The 21,296-nt window shown below is 38.0% G+C and overlaps 1 protein-coding gene across 6 annotated transcripts in view; it reads right to left on the bottom strand.

Annotated features, from left to right (window-relative positions):
• Positions 1-21,296, bottom strand: part of TTK (TTK protein kinase) — a 67,594-nt gene that overhangs the window by 23,688 nt on the left and 22,610 nt on the right. For 2 of the 6 annotated variants that reach the window (XM_054698982.1, XM_054698983.1), the window contains 10 exons: positions 12,835-12,975; positions 12,107-12,329; positions 9,140-9,246; positions 7,473-7,613; positions 6,595-6,709; positions 6,374-6,440; positions 6,186-6,280; positions 2,853-2,940; positions 1,710-1,830; positions 1,162-1,328 (listed from right to left, as the gene is read on the bottom strand). In XM_054698982.1, the coding sequence (XP_054554957.1) occupies positions 1,162-1,328; positions 1,710-1,830; positions 2,853-2,940; positions 6,186-6,280; positions 6,374-6,440; positions 6,595-6,709; positions 7,473-7,613; positions 9,140-9,246; positions 12,107-12,329; positions 12,835-12,973 (1,263 nt within the window). In that variant the 5' untranslated portion in view covers positions 12,974-12,975. Of the gene's footprint in view, positions 1-1,161; positions 1,329-1,709; positions 1,831-2,852; positions 2,941-6,185; positions 6,281-6,373; positions 6,441-6,594; positions 6,710-7,472; positions 7,614-9,139; positions 9,247-12,106; positions 12,330-12,834; positions 12,976-14,248; positions 14,401-21,296 lie in introns of those variants that run through there. The other 4 variants (XM_054698980.1, XM_037520000.2, XM_054698981.1 and 1 more) reach the window with 4 other exon arrangements.

The raw sequence follows: 21,296 nt of genomic DNA, 5'->3' as shown, positions 1-21,296 counted from the left end.
GCATGGTGATTATAGTTAATAATACTATTTTGCATATTTTAAAATTACTAAAAGAGTAGATGTTAAAAGTTCTCACTACAAGAAAATCTTACAGCTATATACACAGATGAATGTTAAGTAGACTTATTGTAGTTATCATTTCACAATATACAGATATTAAATCATGTTGCACACCTGAAACTAATAAAACATGTCAATTACACATCAATTAAACAAAAAATATTTATTTTTATAAGTGTATCTATGTTCATGTTTTAGGTTTATTATTTTTAATAAATTAGTATTTTAAAACATTTCTTGGATTTACTTTCTAATACAGTAAATAGTGATATACTTAACCTACACTGGGGCCTTGGAAATTAAGAATGTAAAAGGTGGGTGGGGTTCCAAGGGGTTAAGACGCAACCTACGAAGCTATCCACAGCCACTGCAGCACAAGTTCCATCCCCGGCCAGGGAGCTACCCACATGGCACAGCAGACCTCTCCTATCTCGCCCGCTGCTCCCCTCAGCAGTGTATTTCAGTCAGTCTGCCTGTTCCGTTCCCCTCTCTGTCTCTGCTGAATCCTCTCATCCCCCACACCTCTGGCCTGTACCCCGGTTCTAGTATGCATAAATAAATAAATCTTTAAAAGTAAAAAAAAAAAAAAAAAAAAGAGAGAGAGAAGAGCTCGGCTATGGACTACACATATATACATATAGGTATGCCGCTTTAGTAGTCTACCAGATTCATTCCTTCTGAAATGGTCCTTAGTCGCAAGGAATAATCATTCAACCAATTATAAATTCATAGCCATGTCTAGCCTACATTTCTTTATTTTATCCATAAGGATGTGAATAGGAAATTATTAAATGATTTGGTACAACATTGCAGTAGCTCAGAGGTGAGCATATTGTTTTCTGTAAAAAGCAAGACAGCAAACATTTAGGGTTTTTAGGCCAGACAGTCTCTGTTGCAACTACTCAACTTTGTTGTTAAACTTAGAAAACGGCCATTGATAATCAATCTAGAAACACAACTGAAAACAGAAAAAAATTCAGCTTGACATTTATTCTTCTGAAGCTATGACACCACTGATCAGTGTTTTGTGAATATTAAAAAACATCACTTAGGTAAACTATTTTAGCACATTATAAACAATGACAGTGTTACATTTGTTACCTCTGAATCAAGTTTTCGGGTTGCCTCTGGAATCTGCCACTGATTTAAAGACGCAGCAGGATTCTGGTTTACACATTCTGACTTCTTCTTAGACTGCCAATGCTTCTGGTTACTTTCTAGAACCTTTGGTTCTTCGTTTTCTTTAGTCTCTGAAATTTTATTTGTTGCTATTACCAAAAGGTAAGGATATTTATTTTATTTATATGGCTCTTGTGACACTCTTTACCTTCTAGCCAGCAATGTATTTATCTGTATATCTCCCATACTGTAAAATCAAATGTTTGATAAAAGAGAATTGTCCATTCTAGAAAGTACTTACCAAGCAAACTAAAAAAAAAAAAAAAAAAAAAAAACCCACAACAACAACAACAAAACTCAGCTTCACTTCACTACAGATTCAATACTTTGCATACATTATGTAATTCAACTGGAATACAAAATAAAGAGGCATAGACAATCTTAATGCAATTCTTAGGTGGCTAGTCGGCTTCACAAGCAACAAAGTGGTATTCAAAATTAAAGAAGTAAATCTCTTTTGTCACTCTTACCTTCTAATTTTGTCATAATTCTTGACTCAGTTTTATTCTTCAGGGTTACTGAATCAGTAATTAATTCAGAACTCTTCTCATCTGACATGAGAGGTTCCTTGGAATGGATATTTTGAACAGTCTACAGGAAAGGAAAAAGAGATCAAGTAAAATAAAATCCCATAAACAGTAAAAGAAATAATTTATTTAGTGTTCAATATGCCAAAGTGTCATCTATGTGAAAAGACTGCTGGGAAAATTATCTGCTATATTATATGTAGACTCACAAACTTCAAGCAAAGATTAACTTCTTGCATTATTGACTGGAACAATGGAAATGGTTAATTTGGCTGATTTGTTTTCAGAGGCCATATTATTCAATTGCTAGAATATTCACTTAAAAAGAGAGGTTAGAAAATTTGAACCCAACATAAAACATGCCTCTACATTTTGTTACTGTGATTGTATTTATCACCAGAAATAACAGCATTAGCCAAAATTAAAATTTTTACAGGTCTAAGACAGCTGTTATTCTAAATCCAGAAAGTGAAAGTAAACTTTTGAAACAACTAAGTGCTATTCTCTTAGTTGAGATTAGTGAAAATTATTATTCTAAAAATTACCATGAAATGGAATTACACAGAATATAAAATTTAAAAGATCCATATTGTAATGTCACTAAAACTGTCAGTATACCAGGGACTAAAACTGTGTCCTATCTTAGAAGTTCAACAAAAGTTGCTCTGCTATGTCAGGACATTGAGATTATCTAAGTTGTCACCTCTGCTCCATAATTTACTCTTTCATTTTTGTCTAAGATGCCCTGACAGATCATATGATTAAACATACCAAGAAAGAAAAGCTCGGGTGGAGGGGAATGGCTCCCCTGGCTACTACCCAGACCAACTAATATATTAAGCACATGCATAGTAATTGCTGCTTCATAGTAATCCCAAGAAATTGTTGGTCTTTGCTCTATCACCACAATCATTGAGAAACAATTTAGCACTTCTCTACCACTTCCCATTTGAGGTCCTCCATCTCTAGGGCTTCAGGAACACTTTTGGAAATACACAAACTTTAGATGCCTTCCCCCAGGAAAAAAATCCATGGACTCTGGATCAGCAACCCTTGCTCCACATAAAGATGTAAAAATTGAAATACCTTTAAATTTCTCAATTCACTGGAATCATTTACACTTGATTTACATCCAGGCACAATTCTATCTCGGCATTCTGATCCAGAGGTCTGTCTATTATCCATAAAACAAAATGATTTTAATGTTTAATTTCTTTTCAATATATTATTTTTGAATAGTCAAAGCAACTCTGACAAAAAATAAATACAGATGTATTAGAATCCCAGACTTGGAATTATACTACAAAAAAATAGTAATCAACAATATGATATTGGAATAGAAAAGACACAGATCAATGGAATAGAATTCAGAACCCAGAAACAAAAGCACACTTACATGGACAGTTAATTTAAAATAAAGGAGTCAAGAAGATAAAATAGAAAAAGAAAGTTTATTTAATAAATGATATTGGGAAAATTGGACAATTACTTGCAAAATAGTAAAACTAGAAAAAGAATAAACCTGGTTTCTACTCAGTGAAAGAAAATGCTATTAAAACAAAAAGACACCCAACCAAATGGGAGAAAATTTTAGCATATATCTAAAGAAGAGCTAATATCCAAGATCGTAAAAGAACTCATGGAATTCAACAAAAAGGGAGGGGGGGGGAAATAATCCAATCAAAAGATGGCCAGAAGAGCTGAAGAGGCACTTCTCCAAAGAAGATATACGGATGGTTAATAGGCAAATGAAAAAATGCTCATCATCATGTATCACTAGGGAAATGCATATCAAAACCACTACAAGATACTACCTCACACCTGTGAGAATGCCCCTTATCACAAAGGCCGGAAACAAGTGCTGGTGAGGGCCTGGAGAATAAGGAACCCTAGTGTGATGTTTGTGGGAAGTTTGACGAATTCAGCCTCTGTGGAAAACAGTATAGACATCACTCAAAACATTAAAAATAAGTCTATAATTTGATTCAGCAATTCCACTCCTAAGTATCTAAAGAATACAAAAACACTACATGCTCTCATATGTCCACTGCAACATCCTTTACAATAGTCAAGTTATGGAAATAACCTAAATGCCCAACAACAGATAAGCAGATTAAAAAGATGTGACCTGTGTACACAATTGAATATGACTAAGCTATTAAAAAAAAAAAAAAAATGAAATCGGGTCTCCCCAGTGGCACAGCGGTTGAGCGCTGGGTTGCGAAGCTGCCCGCAGCCTCTGCAGTGCCGGTTCGATCCCCGGCTGCTCCCCGGCCACCGGAGGAGGGTCCCACATGGCACGCAGACCTCTCCTGCCGCCCACTGCTCCCCTCAGCAGTGTACTTCGGTCCTTCTGCCTGCTCTGCTCCCCGCTCTGGCTCTGGTGAATTCTCTCACCCTCCTGTGCTTCTGACTGTACCCAGTGCTTGTATAAATAAAGAAATAAATCTTAAAAAAAAAAAAAAAGACATTGCATTTAAAAAAAAAAATGAAATCTTGCCATTTGCAATGATACGAATGGAACTGGAGGGAATTATGCAAAGCAAAATAAATTAGAAGCAAAAGACAAATACTGGATGATTTCAGCCACATGCAAACAAATGGACAAAACCAAAATCTTGAAATTTAACTGTAGAACTGAAACATCCAGCAGGTGAAGGGAAAACAGAATGAGGGGACAGGGCACAATGGACTATCATAGAGGATTATCAGGGTATTGGTAGTAGTCAAGGTATACCTTACATTTGAAGGGGTATGAACCTATACCCCTAAAATGTATAGTTACCTTAATAAATATAATTAAAAAAACAAAAACAAAAACCGATTCTAGTACAAATGTGATTAAGGTGCCAGGCAATGACAAAAGTTAAGAGATGAATGGTAATTGCCTACTTTCTTATGTAATTAGTAATGACAGGAGTTAAGGTATAAATGCAGGAAAGAAGAGCAGTGTATAGGTAAAACTTCAGATAGCAAAGAGCTTAAGGATAAGCCCCTTCTGTGGACCTCCGCAGTGCCTACCATATAATCAGTCATAACACAAAAATAAAAATGGCTGAGTTTTATGTTTTTATTTTTCTGGAGTGGGAGAAAATCATCACTCTATAGCTAGGTATTTCAATGAAGATGACAAGATAATAGTTACAAGATTTTGTGTATTAACCAAATCTACTTTCAACATCAATATTTAATCAAGTCTTAAGTATAGTATATATTTAGGGTTAAAAACACCAACTAAAAATAGTCAGTTGTATCTTCAAAGTTTACTTTTAAAATGATTTTCTGGGGGCTTCCCCGGTGGCACAGTGGTTAAGCACTGGGTTGCGAAGCTGCCCGTAGCCTCTGCAGCGCCAGTTCAATCCCAGGCCACCGGGCGAGGGCCCCACATGGCACGCAGACCTCTCCTGCCGCCCGCTGCTCCCCTCAGCAGTGTACTTCCTTGTTCTGTTCCCCGCTCTGGCTCTGGTGAAATCTCTCACCCTCCCGTGCTTCTGATTGTACCCAGTGCTTATATAAATAAATGAATAAATAAATCTTTAAAAAATAATAATAATAAAATGATTTTCTGGAATCTAAAGACTCTTTTCCAATAAATATGTTCTGAAGAGCTGTTAGGTTCCCAATTTTAGGAAATAAATATCCAATTTGAAGGAAGGAGAAAACACTGGATTCATGAACAGTATTTCATCTCTCTCTACCTGCCCTATTTTTGATGTTCTGAGCTCTAAAGAATTAAGTATCATTCAGATAGTGCTCTCTCCTTGAAATAAGTGAGAAAAAAAATCTATTCTCAGACTTCCTTCCATCCTTAGTATAGAAGATTTCCATACACATTAGAAGAGATTTTCGCTAGTGAGGCTACTCATAAATGAGACATGTTCAAACATCAAAAGTTTACAGAATAGGAATGTCTGCATAGTGTTTTAAGTTATGTGTTGACTTAATATTTTTTCCTCTATGTTTCCTAATTTTTTAATAGTTCCTTTAATGAAGGATTCATTCATTTATGCATATAAGAGCTGGGGCACAGGCCAGAGGTGCAGGGGGATGAAAGGATTCACCAGAGACAGAGCGGGAAACAGAACAGGCAGACCAACTGAAATACACAGCTGAGGGGAGCAGTGGGCGAGACAGGAGAGGTCTGCAGCACCACATGGGTTGCTTTTGGCCAGCCAAGGATCGAACTTGTGCTGCAAAGGCTGCAGATAGCCCCACAATGCTGTGCTCAACCCCCTGTGCCACCAGGGAGGCCCCCTTTAATGAATTTTTTAATGAGTGAAAAAGCAAAATAAAGTCATTATCTCCCACTCATTCCTTTATCCCTGATAGCATTTAGAGACCATGATTATTATTTCACAGTTAAAGAATTTTAGTCTTCACGTATGGAAAACAAATTGTAAAATTAAAACCCAAACATACCTTTTTGTAAAAGTTGGTACAACTGAACCCTCTGTCTTCCCATGATAATCCGGGCTACTTAGAAGGTTAACTGGGACTCTTCCAAATGGACATGACTAAAAATGTTTTGAAAGATTATGTAACCAAGTAGGAAATGAACATAGACCTCACTACTATCATTTTAATCAAAATAAATAAAGATAACTTACCCGTTTGCTTGTTTGTTTTAAGGGATTTCGATGAACTATCTCTGAATCTTGTGGAGGCATGTTCTCTCTAAACAGAAAGAAAATACCCCCAATTTTCAAAAGAATATTGACACGTGTTTTCTTTAACTACTAAACATATTATAGCGATAACGAGGAAACATATATAATGTATTAATAATAGATATGTATGATAAGCATTAAAAAATGGATTATTTCCTTACCCGTATAAAAACCTGCCTTTAGTAGTCTGTGCTCTAGAATCACAATTGATGTTTCTATTTTGTAAATGTCCAAATGAATTGGGGAGTGATTCTTGGCCAGTTAATACTGTAAATGCTGTAAAAATTTTGAAACTGTAATTAAATTTATAAAGATAAAAAGAATATACAAAATCTAATCTTACAAATAAGAACATTTAAAAAGTTAATTCATAGCAAATATCTGACATCAAATAAGATATATAGACATTAAGAAGTCATGAAGGTAATTCTTTAACTATATTTCATAATTTTTATAATTCTGTAACTGTTTCCTGACTCAAAGCACATTCCTTATCTCTAAAGGCAAAGCCATTCTCTTGCTTACATGAAGTTGTGTTTACATGTTTTGTGTTACCAATGAGCTTGATTAGGAAAAAAAATTCTCACAGGGTACACTGAAGACCTTTCTGCTTCTAAAATCTTACCTCCTGGGCCTCTCTGGTGGTGCAAGGGGTTAAGACGCAACCTATGAGGCTGTCCGCAGCCAGTGGAGCATGGGTTTGAAACCCGGCCAGGGAGCTACACCCACAGCGCGCAGCAGACCTCTCCTGACTCACCTGCTGCTCCCCTCAGCAGCGTATTTCAGTCAATCTGCCTGTTATGTTCCCCATTCCATCTCTGGTGAATCCTCTCACTTCCCACACCTCTGGCCTGTACCCCAGTTGTTGTATGCATAAATAAATATATCTTTCAATAAAAAAATCTTATCTCCTGTACATCTAAAAATTAACCTTAGAATTTAATCATCCTACATAAGTGTTTTTCTGTAATACATCCTGAATCCATTTTTGCAGGACAATTTACCACAGAAAAGTATTAACACACATCAATACATTTACCAGATAAACTTTTTTCCTCCTCTGAAAGCAGCTGCTTTTTCTGAAGGTTTAAATTTCGAATGGCAATTTCCAGCATTTCTCGTGGCGCTGACCCACATTCTACAGCTTTATGAAGAAGCTGTTTACTTTTTTTGAAATTACCTAACAATATAAAAACATCATTTTAAGTAGTCTTTACTCTCCATATACATATTTATCAGTACCTAGGGAAAAATTAAAAAGGTTTAGGCAAAAATAATTATTCTAAGGCTCATGTACTTTATTTCATAAGCACATATTCTCTCATCTCTGATAACTGATGTTAAATAGTTATTTGTGTAACAGGTAATTAATGTCATTATGCATTAGTTTATTCACCATTGTCCATTTTCAGAAGAGAAGAAATGTAACAAAGCAGTTATAAAGTGCAGACAGCAAAGGTCCACTAAAACAGAAACCTAAGAGAATGTGGGAAAAAGAAAAAACTAAGCCCTACATGTTACAATAGTAATAGCATTAATCTATAATTATCATTTAGAACAGAAGTTAGTAAGAAAAGGTTGATATCTTTTGCTAAAGAACTGTCTATCTCAAGGATTCATGTTAATGAAAAGTAATGGGAGTTTAATTTCTGGCTATCAGACTTAGCTACACCACCCCAAAATTTCAAAATAACGGACAACTTTAGTTACATTTTTGACTACAAATGAAAATAAGAGATTACAGAAAAATTAGCAATTTTCTTACAACTGTAAACTTGCCCAATATATTTACTGTAGAATTTATTGACTATGCACAGTTATAAGAACCACAAACCTGTGCAAATTGGCACTTAGGGACAAGTTAAGAGATGGTCTCTAGCTTCTAACAGTTTGCAAACTTTACAAATATAAACATTCAATAGCGGTTAATATTCAGAATAGTGGCATTTCATGTACTGAACATTATACATATTTCTTGCTAAAGAGAAACTGTCCTGGTTCCATCTAAAAAGTCCAGATTATAAAGAACTAAGTGAACAAGTAATAAAAACTTCTGCAGCAGTATAGTTTTTTTTTTTAATTAAAAAAGACCTAACAATACTATAGCTATGTTCTGTTGTGTATTTTGATGCTATGAAGCCATAACATAAAAAGCTTATCTAAAAAGTCTAGTTTAAGATAGTTATAAACCAGAGACATCCTGCAGGGGAGGAGGAGGGAAAGGGATCAGAGGGAGGGAGGAACACAGGGGACTGTGGTGATGGTGCATGGGTGCATTGGTGAAGGAAATTCTGTGGGGACTACACCTGTGGGGGGTGGGGGGAAGCAAACATTGTTTAAAAATGAACGATGTAAAAAATAAATTAATTAAAAATAAGTAAAAAAAAAAAGTCTAGTTTAAATATCTCATAGCCTTTATTCCACAACTCTCAGTGAAAAAGCCACAGTCCTTCAGATGTTTCTGGAATCTAACAACACAAACACCACGTTCATTTTTATTTTCCTGGATTACTCTCCACAATTGGAAGTTAGAATAAATATTCCCTGCATTTATATTTAGGTGGCATTCTTCCCTCATATTCCCATACAATCAGCTTTCATGTCAATTGCTTCATATTTCTACTTTCATATATGTGGTTTACATATGTGACTTACATCAGGAAGTTACCTTTTACTTAAAATTTGGACTTGAATTTTTCAGATTACCTTGTGATAGTTCAAACTGTGCAAAAGATACATGCACAAAAGCAAATTTCTTGCAGTTTGCCCTGGCCATCTGAAAGTAGTCACGTGCATCATCTGGTTCTTGAATACTGTAATAGAGATTTCAGAGTCAAATTTTAAGGAAAAAAGACACAATGACCTAAGTTTTGTATTTTCCAAAAGATAGGGGTTTTTCTTTTAGTGTAAAATTAAATGCTAGTAAATTGTTTTCTCAAATCATCTTCTATTCAGGAAGACTCAGAATATGTAACTTTTATGGCAATAATGTGCCTAGTAAAGAGAGTCTACCATTATTCACCTAGTAACTATAAACAAAAGTATTAGGTCAAAACGCACTAGTTGTTCAAAGACGGCACACACACACACAAAAAAAAATTACAGGCCAATCTCCCTAATGAACACTGATGCAAAATCCTTGCCAACAGAATCCAACAATGCATCCATAAGATAATTTACCACGACCAAGTAGAATTTATTCCAGGGACACAATGATGGTTCAACATCCAAAAATCAATCAACGTTATCCAACACATCAACAAAAAGAAATATAAAAACCATATGATAATATCCATAGATGTTGAGAAAGCATTCGACAAAGTACAACACCCATTTATGATAAAGGCCCTTGAAATTCTCGGGACACAAGGAACATACCTCAACATCATAAAGGCCATCTATGACAAGCCCATAGCCAATATCATTCTCAATGGTGAAAAGCTGAAAGCATTCCCATTAAGATCGAACAAGACAAGGATGTCCACTCTCACCACTGCTTTTCAACATAATACTGGAAAGTCCTAGCCAGAGCAATAAGACAAGAGAAAGACATACAAGGAATCCAAATAGGCAAGGAAGAAGTCAAACTATCACTATTTGCGGACGATATGATAATATACATAGAGAACCCAAAAAATTCCACAGAAAAACTAATTAAACTAATCAATCAGATTAGTAAAGTGGCAGGATACAAAATCAACACACAAAAATCAGTAGCTTTCCTATACACAAACAATAAATCTGAAGAAGAAATCAAGAAAACCATTCCTTTTACTATTGAAACAAAAAAAATCAAATACTTGGGAATAAACCTAACAAAAGAAGTAAAGGACCTATACAAAGAAAACTATAAAACACTATTAAAAGAAATAAAGACGACACATAGAAATGGAAAGGCATCCCCTGCTCATGGATCAGAAGAATTAACATTATCAAAATGGCCATCCTACCAAAAGCAATCTACAGATTCAACGCTATTCCAATTAAAATTTCAATGTCATTCTTCAAATAAATAGAAAAAATATTGATGAAATTCATATGGAGCCACCAAAACCCCTGAATAGCCAAAACCCTCCTGAAAAAAAAGAAGGGAATGGAGGCATCACTCTCCCAGAATTCAAACAATACTACAAAGCCATAATAATCAAAACTGCATGGTATTGGAACCAGAACAGACACAAGGACCAATGGAACTGAATAGAAAACCCAGAAATAAACCCACAGATTTATGGTCAACTAATCTTTGACAAAGGAGCAAAGAATATGTTGGGAAAACTGGGTCACTACATGCAAAAGAATGAAACTTGACTACTACCTCACACCATGCACAAAAACCAACTCAAAATGGATTAAAGAACTAGACATAAGACTTGAAACCATAGAATATATAGAAGGAAATATAGGCAAAACACTAAATGACATGCACCTCAAAGACATCTTTACAGACACATCACCCAAAGCAGTGATAGTGAAGGCAAAGATAAACAGCTGGGACTACATCAAATTAAAGAGCTTCTGCACAGCAAAAGAGACAATAACAAAAACAAAAGAGAAACCCCACCGACTGGGAGAACATTTTTGCACACAACACTAATGATAAAGGACTGATCACAAAAATCTACAAAGAGCTGATGAGACTCAACAAAAACAAAGAAAATAATCCAGTCAAAAAATGGACTGGAAGAGCTAGAAACTTCTCCAAAGAGGAAATACAAATGGCCAACAGGCATATGAAAAAATGTTCAACATCACTTGCAATCAGGGAAATGCAAATCAAAACTACAATGAGATACCATCTCACATCAGTGAGAAAGGCATATATTAAGAAAACTAGCAACAACAAATGTTGGCGAGGATGTGGAGAAAAAGGAACTCTCCTGCACTGCTGGTAGGAGTGCAAACTGGTCCAACCACTATGGAAAGCTGAGTGGAGATTCCTCAACCTACTAAAGATAAAGCTCCCATATGATCCAGCAATTCCACTCCTAGGTATTTACCCAAAGGACACAGAAACATCAATTCCAAAGAGCACCCGCACCCCTATGTTTATAGCAGCACTATTTACAATAGCTAAGCTTTGGAAACAACCCAAATGCCCAAAAACAGATGACTGGATCAAGAAGATGTGGTACATATACACCATGGAATATTACTCAGCATTCAAAAAAGATAAACACATGCCATTTGCAGCAACATGGATGGAGCTAGAAGGGATCATGCTCAGCGAAATAAGCCAGAAAGAAAAAGAAAAATACCGGATGGTCTCACTCATAGAAGGAATCTAGAAAACCTAAATAAGGGACCAGGAAAAAGAATAACTATAAGAAAGAAAAAATCAAAATCAACAAACAACTATGAACCAGAGACAACACTATGGGGAATGGGGGGCGGGGAAAGGAGGGATTGGGGTCAAAATAAGGGGGTTGCAATTGTATAGGGAATATAAAAATAAAATTTAGATGTTACAACTAAAAAAAAATTTTTAAAAATTAAAAAAAAATTTCTTAAGGAAAAAAAAAATTTAAGAAAAAAAAAAAACGCACTAGTTGTTGTAAATAATCCTGACACGTTTTCATTTTACTTTATGTAATGTAATTAACATATTAGATGAAATTAAGATACTAGTTAGATGAAGTTAACATAGTTAGATGAAGTTAAGATACTAATACTTACGCTTTTAATTCAGCAAATCTCACTTGAATTCGAGCAAAACTCTCATTTTGGCCATATTTATCTGGAGGAAGTGCTTCAATTGCTTGACTGTAACGACCGATCAATTTATTTAAAAGGGCATCATTTAGGGGAACACTGTTTTTCTCTAGTTTGAGCAACAAATTTAACCAGTCTTCTGGGTTGTTTGCCATCATCATAATTTGGTTAACAGTTCCCGAGTTATCTAAACAAGAGGAACAAAATGTAAAGCAGAAGAAAAATAAAATGAGTGCCAAATTGCACTTTTACTTCAAATTACGATCATTTATATTCCCAGCATGAATGTACATTAACTCTTTAAAATATTTTTTAAAAAGCTTAACAATTCATGTAAATATGAGGAACTTATTGCTTATATATCTTTTGTGAGGGTATATTTTACTCCCTAAACTACATTATTTAAAAGGAAAGAGAAAAAATCAGAAAAATTAATACTTTTAAAAACTCTATGTAGCCTAAGAGAATTTTATGCTGTAGTGGAATAATTTTATTCTAGCATACTATATATGCAAAGAAAATGTAAGCCTTTCCCATTACCATTGAGTAATCCAACATTATCTCCATATACTTCAAACTCATTTTTAAGCCGATCAAACAAGATCAATACTGAGAAATTTACATATGTGAACACATAATGTTTAACATTTTATTCCTTTTATGCCTAAAAGTGCACTTCAAAGGGAACTCACCTGTTGTATCAGCAGAGACTTTACTCAAGCTTAGTTCATCAGTAAGGTCTTCATTTTTAAATTTATTTTTAATATCTCTCACTTTGTTCATTATGGAATCAATTGTCAATTCTCTGCCACCTAAATCTTCAGCCTCCATTTCTAAGAAAAAGAAATGAACTGGTCATAATTTCTAATTTTACTATCATTTAAAGAAAAACATGCTGCAACTAGCCTTTCAGAACCCAGAAAGCTAAAGCATCAGTTCTATGTCTAAATACAACTAAATACAGATATAAGTAGTATTTATGAAAATATGTACACAAGAAATCCACAGATCTAACTTATCCAGCAAAATTGCCAATCGACCAAGTACACCAAATGAAGCCACTGCACAAAAGAGAAAATGCTGCTCCTGAATGTCCCTCCCCACCCCCCTTTAAACTTTCCATTTTTCCTCTACACCTCCCTTTCACTCTTTTTCCAGATATCCTTTGGACCATCTGCAAATACAGTGTTTTCTCAAATGCGAAGGAATTGTGCTTGGAATCTGGTAGTGGCATACAGACAAAAAGAATCCTCTGAGTAATGAGAATAACCATTCCTTTATTGACCTGCTTTATGTAAGTAAAAGTACACATTGCAAGTGCTTTCAAACATATGGTCCATTACTGATAACTGGAATATCATCAGGCTTGTTCTCGTACAGATCTAGCAGGATCGTGATTTGCCACAGTAAGCACACTACCGAGAATCAGCTGTATTGCTACTGAATACCTATTCGTCTGCAAGTTGGGATGTTTGATCTGCAGCCTTTCTTCTGTCAACGTCCTTGTGATTTCTCAACCATCTAATTCTACTAGCATTAAAAGAAAAAAAATGCTGCAACTCGCCTTTTAGAAGCCAGAAGACTATAGCATTAGTTGTACGAACACATCTAAACACAGATATTATAAAAATAGTATACTTATGAAACTATGTAGTGTACACACACACACACACACACACACACCCCGCAGGTCTTTTCAATTTGTCCAGCTGAGTTCTGATACCAATGCAATCCCTGACCTGGAGTCCAACAATGAAAAGAAATGATAAAATGGGCAGCCAGAGAGCTTCCCTTGAAGTCAGGTTGGAAAGGTAACTGTTAGAACGCCGCCGCCATCTCCTCTCCTTGTTCTAAAACACCAGCCAAGAAAAAGACGACGATCTTTCGTTCCCCAACTCCCCTCCAGCCCGCAGGAAACCCTCCGGGCCCACTTTCCAGCGAGGACCACACCCACCACCTGCTTCCGGGGTTTTCAACAAAACCTAACGCAACACCCAGGGGACTGGCGGAGGCGAGAGACTTCCCCTCCCCCCCCCAGCTCGTTCAGCCGCGCCCCTCGTCTTCCACCCGGCTTCGAGCCCTCCCTGCTTCTCCCCCACCACTCACCGACCCTAGTAGCCGAGGAGCCCACACACACCGGCCGCGGCCGTCCCTGCGCCAGTCGGCGAGCCGGAAGCAGCGGCCCGAAAACGGAGTTGAGAAAAGACCGAATCCTAGTCCCCTCCGTAAACACGTTCGTTTGAATTGCCCCGCTGCTTTCGCCGTGGCCGCCTATTGGCCGGGGGTAGTCACGTGAAAGCGCCTGCCGTGATTGGATCCTTGCGTAGGCCCCGCCCCATTCCCCGCAACCCGTGACTCCGGCGTGGGGGCGGGTCTTCCGCTCTGAGTCCACCCACGCATTTTGGCGCGCAAGCATTCGGCGGGCGTTGCCACGGCGACGCTCTGCCGGCTTTGTAGAGTGGGCCAGTTTACCCAACCCAAATGTTTGCCCGGGAGGGAGCTGCAGCTGGGCGGGGCTACCTCGCGAGAGGGAAATAAGGGGAGGGATGGAGCTCCCCGCGCCCAGACCCGAAAGGTGCCCTTTTGAGTGGACCCTTCTCCCCGCCCTGCGCCTCCTTCGACCTTCACTGTCAGGCCTCACTCCACTAAGGGAGGATGTGGCAAGAAAGGATCTTGCACAGAGCTACGTTCAGCCCTGCCGGCAGCTCGAGGAGCTCAGAGTTTTTTAGGCCCGAGCGACTACTTAAGAACTTTAACAGAGTCCCTAAGTGACTCCATGGTTGGTCTTCCAGCCAAGCCCTTTCGCCCCTTTGCTGGAGTCTGCGTGAAAGTCAGCTGCTCAGAACGACTGCCAGGCCGGAATTCACCTTCTCACCTCCCGCAAGCCTGCCCCACATAAGAGCTCAAGTACCCTGAAGTCAAATACTGTACAAAAATTAATAAGGATGTGAGAAAAAGAATTTTTTTTTAAAGAGCTCAAGTGCTCTTGCTCTCAGAGAAAAGGGGCCTCCCTGTATATGCTGCGCTGCTGCTCAGCCCAAGACAATGCTCTCTTTTCATCTGCCACATGAAATGTCTGCTGCACAAGCATTATGACCTTCGTCCTATGGTAGCACAGATTGGTTGGTTTTGTGCATGTGTAGGAAACTATTTCTGTCCCTTGTTAACCCCGAAACTGCCCTTAGAACACTCACCTTCCCGGCTCTGGCTAACCCTCGTGAAAGCCCACAATGCATCTTTGAATACCTGCTGGCTACATTTTTGTTTCAGCAGAGCGAAATGATCTGTACATGTCTTACTATACTACCGCCTTTGCAGTGAAGTGTCTAACACTACTTTTGCTTGGAACTTATTTCACCAATTCTGGTTGAGCTCTGTGGCCTGTGCATTTTCCCGAAACTACTGTTAAATAACCTCACCCTAACACTTCTCTCTGTATACTCCTTTGGTGATCTGCAGTTAATTTTTTATTTTTTTCTATTCGTTTTTTAATTAATTTTTTTTTACAATGTTCATTTTTTTTTTAAAGATTTATTTATTTATTTGTTTATACAAGCACTGGGCACAATCACAAGTGCGGGAGGGTGAGAGAATTCACCAGAGCCAGAGCAGGGAGCAGAACAGGCAGAAGTGTTATAGGACAGGGAGAGGGTCAGCCCAAACCCCGCAAACCTGCCTATTCTAAATGGGTTCTGCCATCCGCCGCATCAACAGAAAACATAGGAGACTTTAAGGGGTTAGGAACTTTAATAAAACTAGGAAACAATACAGGTAAGGCAGAGTCCAGTTTCTAAATGAAGCACCCAAAGTTACCCGTCCCCTCGTGGGTAAAAGTCCATCCAAATGGGATTAGCCCAGAGCAAGGCCCCAAAGCCTGCCACAAGTCTAAGGCATCTTCCAGTGGGGACCCTTAGAAAAGGGTCAGAAACAACCAGACAAACCCGGAAGGAAAAGAGCAAAATCAAAATCAAGATAAAAGCTTCCATGGTCACCTCCCCATGGGTCTCACCCACATCTGTGTCACCCAGTCCACGACCAAAAGACAAGCGCAGTTTCTTCACGTGTCTCTAGGCTCCATGCGCCTCCTCCAGGTCTCCTGGCTCCATCCTGCTCCTTCCTTCCTCAGTCTCTTCTGCAGCTTCTCCTCTTCCTGCTCAGCTCCACCCTCCCTTGGGTGGGGCAGGGAACCTCCCCCTTTCCTGGGGACCACCCTGTTACAGAAGGACCGAAGTACACTGCTGAGGGGAGCAGTGGGTGGTAGGAGAGGTCTGTGCGCCATGCCATGTGGGAACCTCGCCCATCTGCCAGGGATTGAACCGGCACTGCAGAGGCTGCAGGCAGCTTCGCAACCCAGAGCTCAACCGCTGCGCCACCGCCACCGGGGAGGCCCTACGACATTGTTCATTTTTAAACAATATTTGCTTCCCCCATGCAGTTAAATTTTTAAATACCATCTATATGTTAATTTATAAATCCAGTTGAGTGCTCTTCTCTGAACGCTAGACACTATATCGATTGCTTACTTCACATTTCCACTTAACTCTCTCAGAGGCATCTTAAACTCAAAATGTCCAAAACTTAGATCCTGATTTTCTGTTACCTCCAAACCTGCTTTTTTTTAAAAATTTTTAAAAAAGATTTATTTATTTTTATAAAAGAGCTGGGGCGCAGGCCAGAGGCACCGGTGGTTGAAAGGATTCACCAGAGACACAGCAGGAAGCAGAACAGGTAGATTGACGAAATACACTGCTGAGGAGAGTAGTGGGTGAGACAGGAGAGGTCTGCTTCGCCCTGTGGGACCCTCACAGGCCGGCCGGGATCGAACCCACGCTGCAGAGGCTGCGTACAGCTTCACAGTGCAGTGCTCAACCGCCTGCGCCACCAGGGAGGCCCCATTATTCCATTTTTTAAAAAGATGTATTTACTTACTTATATGTAGAACTGGGATGTAGACCTGAGGTGGGGGGTGGGTGAGAGAGGATTGACAAGAGACAGTATGGGGAGCAGAACAGGCAGATTTGCTGAAATATACGGCCAGGGAGCAGCAGGGGAGAATCATAGCAAAGCAGTGATAGTTGAGACAACCCCTGTTGCTGGAGGTGATCTTCACCACTCACATTGAATTACTGTAATAACCTCCTGGCTGATTTCCTTGTTTCTGTCCTTGCCACCCCTCAGTTTATTCTCCAGCATAACAAAGTAAGCTTTAATCTGATGAAGTGATTCCTTTGCTCAAAACACAGAGCTCCCTGTCTCAATTGAAATAAAAGCCAAAAGTCCTTACAGTTGTCTAGAGCTGTACTATTCAACACAGTAGCCATTAACCACATATTGCTATTGAATTCTTGAAACATGGCTAGTGCAACCGAAGAAGATAATGTTTAAATCAATTAATTAATTTAAATTAAAAAAACAGTACTCAGTGCAATTATTGGAAGACTTTTACATATATTTGGAATGTGGTGTTTACGTGAATCTACTTATTCAACCATAAATTTTGTGGAGATCTAAATGCAGATCTAACTGCAATAAAAGTATAAGTTTGATCTGTGCTGCAATTTTAAATGCACAGGATTTTGAAGACTTAGCATGAAAAAGTAATGTAAAATGCATTATTGGTCACTTAAAAATATTGATAACAAGTTTTATATACTAAACTGAATAAAATGCATTATTAAAATTAATGTCCCTGTCAGACCAGAAGTAAGGAAAGAAGACAACATGGTATCCTGGGTTGGATCCTAGCACAGAAAATGAACTTTAATAGAAAAATTAGTAAAATCCAAATAACAAATAATTCAGGTTTAGTTAGTACTAATATGTCAGTGCTGGTTTCTTAATTTTGACCACAGTAATATAAAATCTTAATAAGGAAATTTAGTGAAGAGTATACACCAACTCTCTATACTATCTTTGCAATTTCTCTGTGAATCAAAAATTAATCCAAAATAAAAAAAACTACAATACAATTTTATTTTACCTGTTTTTTTTTAATGTGTCTCAAGGGAAAAATTCAAAATAATTCCATTGGGTAAAGTAGTCTATAAAATCCTATGGTTTTACTTATATCACCTATTTATCTTGTTAATAACTCTCCACCCCTTCCGCAATATAATGTGAACTCCTTAAAGCATGAATTTTTGTCTACTTTCTTCAATGTAATATCCTTAGTGATTCAATGGTGCCTGGCTTGTTAATCAAATATTGATATTTACCACCATTAGAATATTTTAAGAGTCCTATTTTTTTCCTAATAGATTTGTATACTTCTTGAGGGCAGAAAAGCTTAACCTTTTATACTTTTTTGTAAATGCTTAAAGAAAATTTGTACAGTAGCCTACACAACTCCAAGCAACTATTTATTGACAGTTTATAATTACAAAGTGTTGAGAAACAAAAGTATGTGCTCCACTTGGTTAAATGCTATGAAGGTTATATATGTGGAAGATATGTAGCCATGTATCATATTGGAAACCATATTGATTCCTTGCAATGTTTACATCTCTACATATGAGACTGGCCATAGCTCTCCTACTTTGCAGAATCAGTGCCTATGACTTTCCTATCCACATAGACTTTGATCCTTCACTTTTGCTCATCTAGGCCACTGCAGTCAGATATTAGTGATGACACACCTCCAAAGATGGATGAAAAAAATGAAGTTGTTCTAGACAAGACATTATACAATTATTCTTTAAAATCATCTTCCTATCAGTTGTTTATTTTCAGAGGTAAGCCTTCCATGAAACAATACCATTCATCAATAGATTGTCTTTATTTTAAAATAGAAAGGTTGGCATAAGTTTCTACATAAATAAGAGTTTGGCCCGTGTAACTTTGTCGTTATCATCATTATCAATCTTTTGCTAATCTGACAATTTTCTGTTGGCACAGTTGCTGACAGAGATTTTTTATAAATTATTTTTATAAAATTTTTATACCATTTTTATACAATTGTATTTTTTATACATTTATTGAAGTCATTGTTACATGAGTTCGCTAAGTCTCAAACTTTGGTTTCAGAGACAGTTACCCATACTCAAATTTACCTTGTACATGTGCAAAGTTAAATTTCTGATCAATAATAAATTCAGATCTCAGAGGGTGTGATCAAATATGCATTGTTTCACCGCTGCCACCCTACCATCACAAGAGTACTGCCTCTCATTGGTCCAGGAAAAGATAAAAATTCAAAGCATGGTCTCTACTGAATGTATATTGTTTTCACACCATCAACATAAAGTTGAAAATCTAAATCCAACCATACTGATGTGGGGACAATCTGTAGTGTGAAGACTGAACTTTTCACTCTTCAGTGAAAAGTCTCTGAGTAGTTCCACTTGATATTTTCTCAGGATCGGTTCTAAATATTTAAATTTCTTGAGAATTGGGGAAGAGTGTTCATTAAAAGTGGTAATGTTATAGAGCAACCCCGATATTAAGCGGGTTCCTGGCTGTGGGTCCTCACCTGTGCGCTTTAAAGGGACTTATGAATACTCTACTACAGACACACGCAAAAGGGTTAATAAAAGGTTTATTTACAAGAGAAAAAGAAATAAGGAAAATGTACAACTCAGGGAGAAAATAGGGAAATAAAGTCTTTAATGCGTCCTACCCGATCCGACGACCTGGAAACCCAAAGTCACTCTCAGAGCTGGCCGGACGCTGCGAGCTGGCTGAGAGCCCAAAAATGGAGAGCCCCCAAAGCCCACATGTCTGCCTTTTGTATCCACCTGGCTGCTTAACCCCACCCTCAGGTCCCAGCCACCTTCCCTTTGGTGGTGATGGAATTTGGAGTTCCCAGTGTCTTTGGCTTTGACCTGGGGTGGGGGTGGAGTCCACAAAGCCTATATGGAATTTGCTTTGGGACATCCTTTTCCCCCTAACAGTAATGACAAATCTCCACATTATTATATCAATAGTTTCTCAGATCAAGACCATATCCTGCAATGAAACTCAGAACTGTCCTAGTAGGAAGCTACGCCCCCCATCAAAGTCTGTCAGGTCCTGTGTGATTTCACCCTTTCTAAAATTCTACAAGCCCATCTCATCACACCCATTCTTCTCTCTCAGAACTATCTCAGTTGCCACCTCTTAGTTCCCTTGAACACACTAAAAACTTCCTAGAACACTCATCTTCAGATCAGATAAGGTTGACTTGGCATATCTTTTAGGTCCCAGTTCAAGTATCACCTCTTCACTGAGGTCTTTTCAACTTCATTCTATCAACATTTATTTCATAGTGTTTGTCACTATCTTTAGCTATCCTAATTAGTTATTGATCTTTGTGTTTATTATCTATCTCCTTCTACCCAGTACACATTTTAAGATGAAGATCCTTCCTTGCTTACTATTTATTCTTATGCCAAAGACACTCAATGATAACTAGCATAAAAACTTTATCTAGGTCCTCCCTGGTGGCGCAAGGGGTTAAGCACCACACTATGAAGCAATCTGTAGCCTCTGTAGCACAAATTTGATCCCTACCGGTCAGGGGGCAGCCCACATGGCGCAGCAGACCTCTCCTGACTCGCCCGCTGCTCCCCTCAGCAGTGTATTTCAGTCAGTCTGCCTGTTCTGTTCCTCACTCTGTCTCTGATGAATCCTTTCACCCCCCATCTCTGTCCTGTACCCCAGTTCTTGTATGCATAAACAAGTAAATCTTAAAAAAAAATTATATCCAGTTCATAAAAATTGTTGAATGAATAAATGAATGAATTTCTTTGTCTGTCTTGCTTACCAGGTTATGAGGTCTACAAGAACTGCATCAAAATACTTTTCTTCTACTATATTTCGCACACAAAATTTAATATACTTAATGAATATGTACTGAATAAAAATGAAAGAAATAATAAGTTAAAGGGTGCCATTAACAACCTAAGAAGCTAAATCAGGGGCCCCTCTGGTGGTGCAAGGGGTTAAGATGCAGCACAATGAAGCTATTCACAGCCTCTGTAGCATGAATTTGATCCCCAGCCAGGGAGGTGACAGACTCTGTCTCTGGGCAATCCTCTCACCCCCACACCTCTGGCCTTACCCCAGTTCTTATATGCCTAAATAAATAAACCTTAAAAAAAAAAAAAAACTAAGAAGCTAAATCATCTTACCAGAAGGTAGCTAACTGTAACTGTACCCTCCATTTTTATCCATGCAA

This window comes from Talpa occidentalis, unplaced genomic scaffold (assembly GCF_014898055.3).
Source record: "Talpa occidentalis isolate TD23 unplaced genomic scaffold, MPIMG_talOcc4v2.1 talOcc4.2, whole genome shotgun sequence".
Lineage (NCBI taxonomy): Eukaryota > Metazoa > Chordata > Mammalia > Eulipotyphla > Talpidae > Talpa > Talpa occidentalis.
The sequence above is the reverse complement of the archived record's forward strand: the minus strand, read 5'-3'. Positions and strand labels throughout refer to the sequence as shown.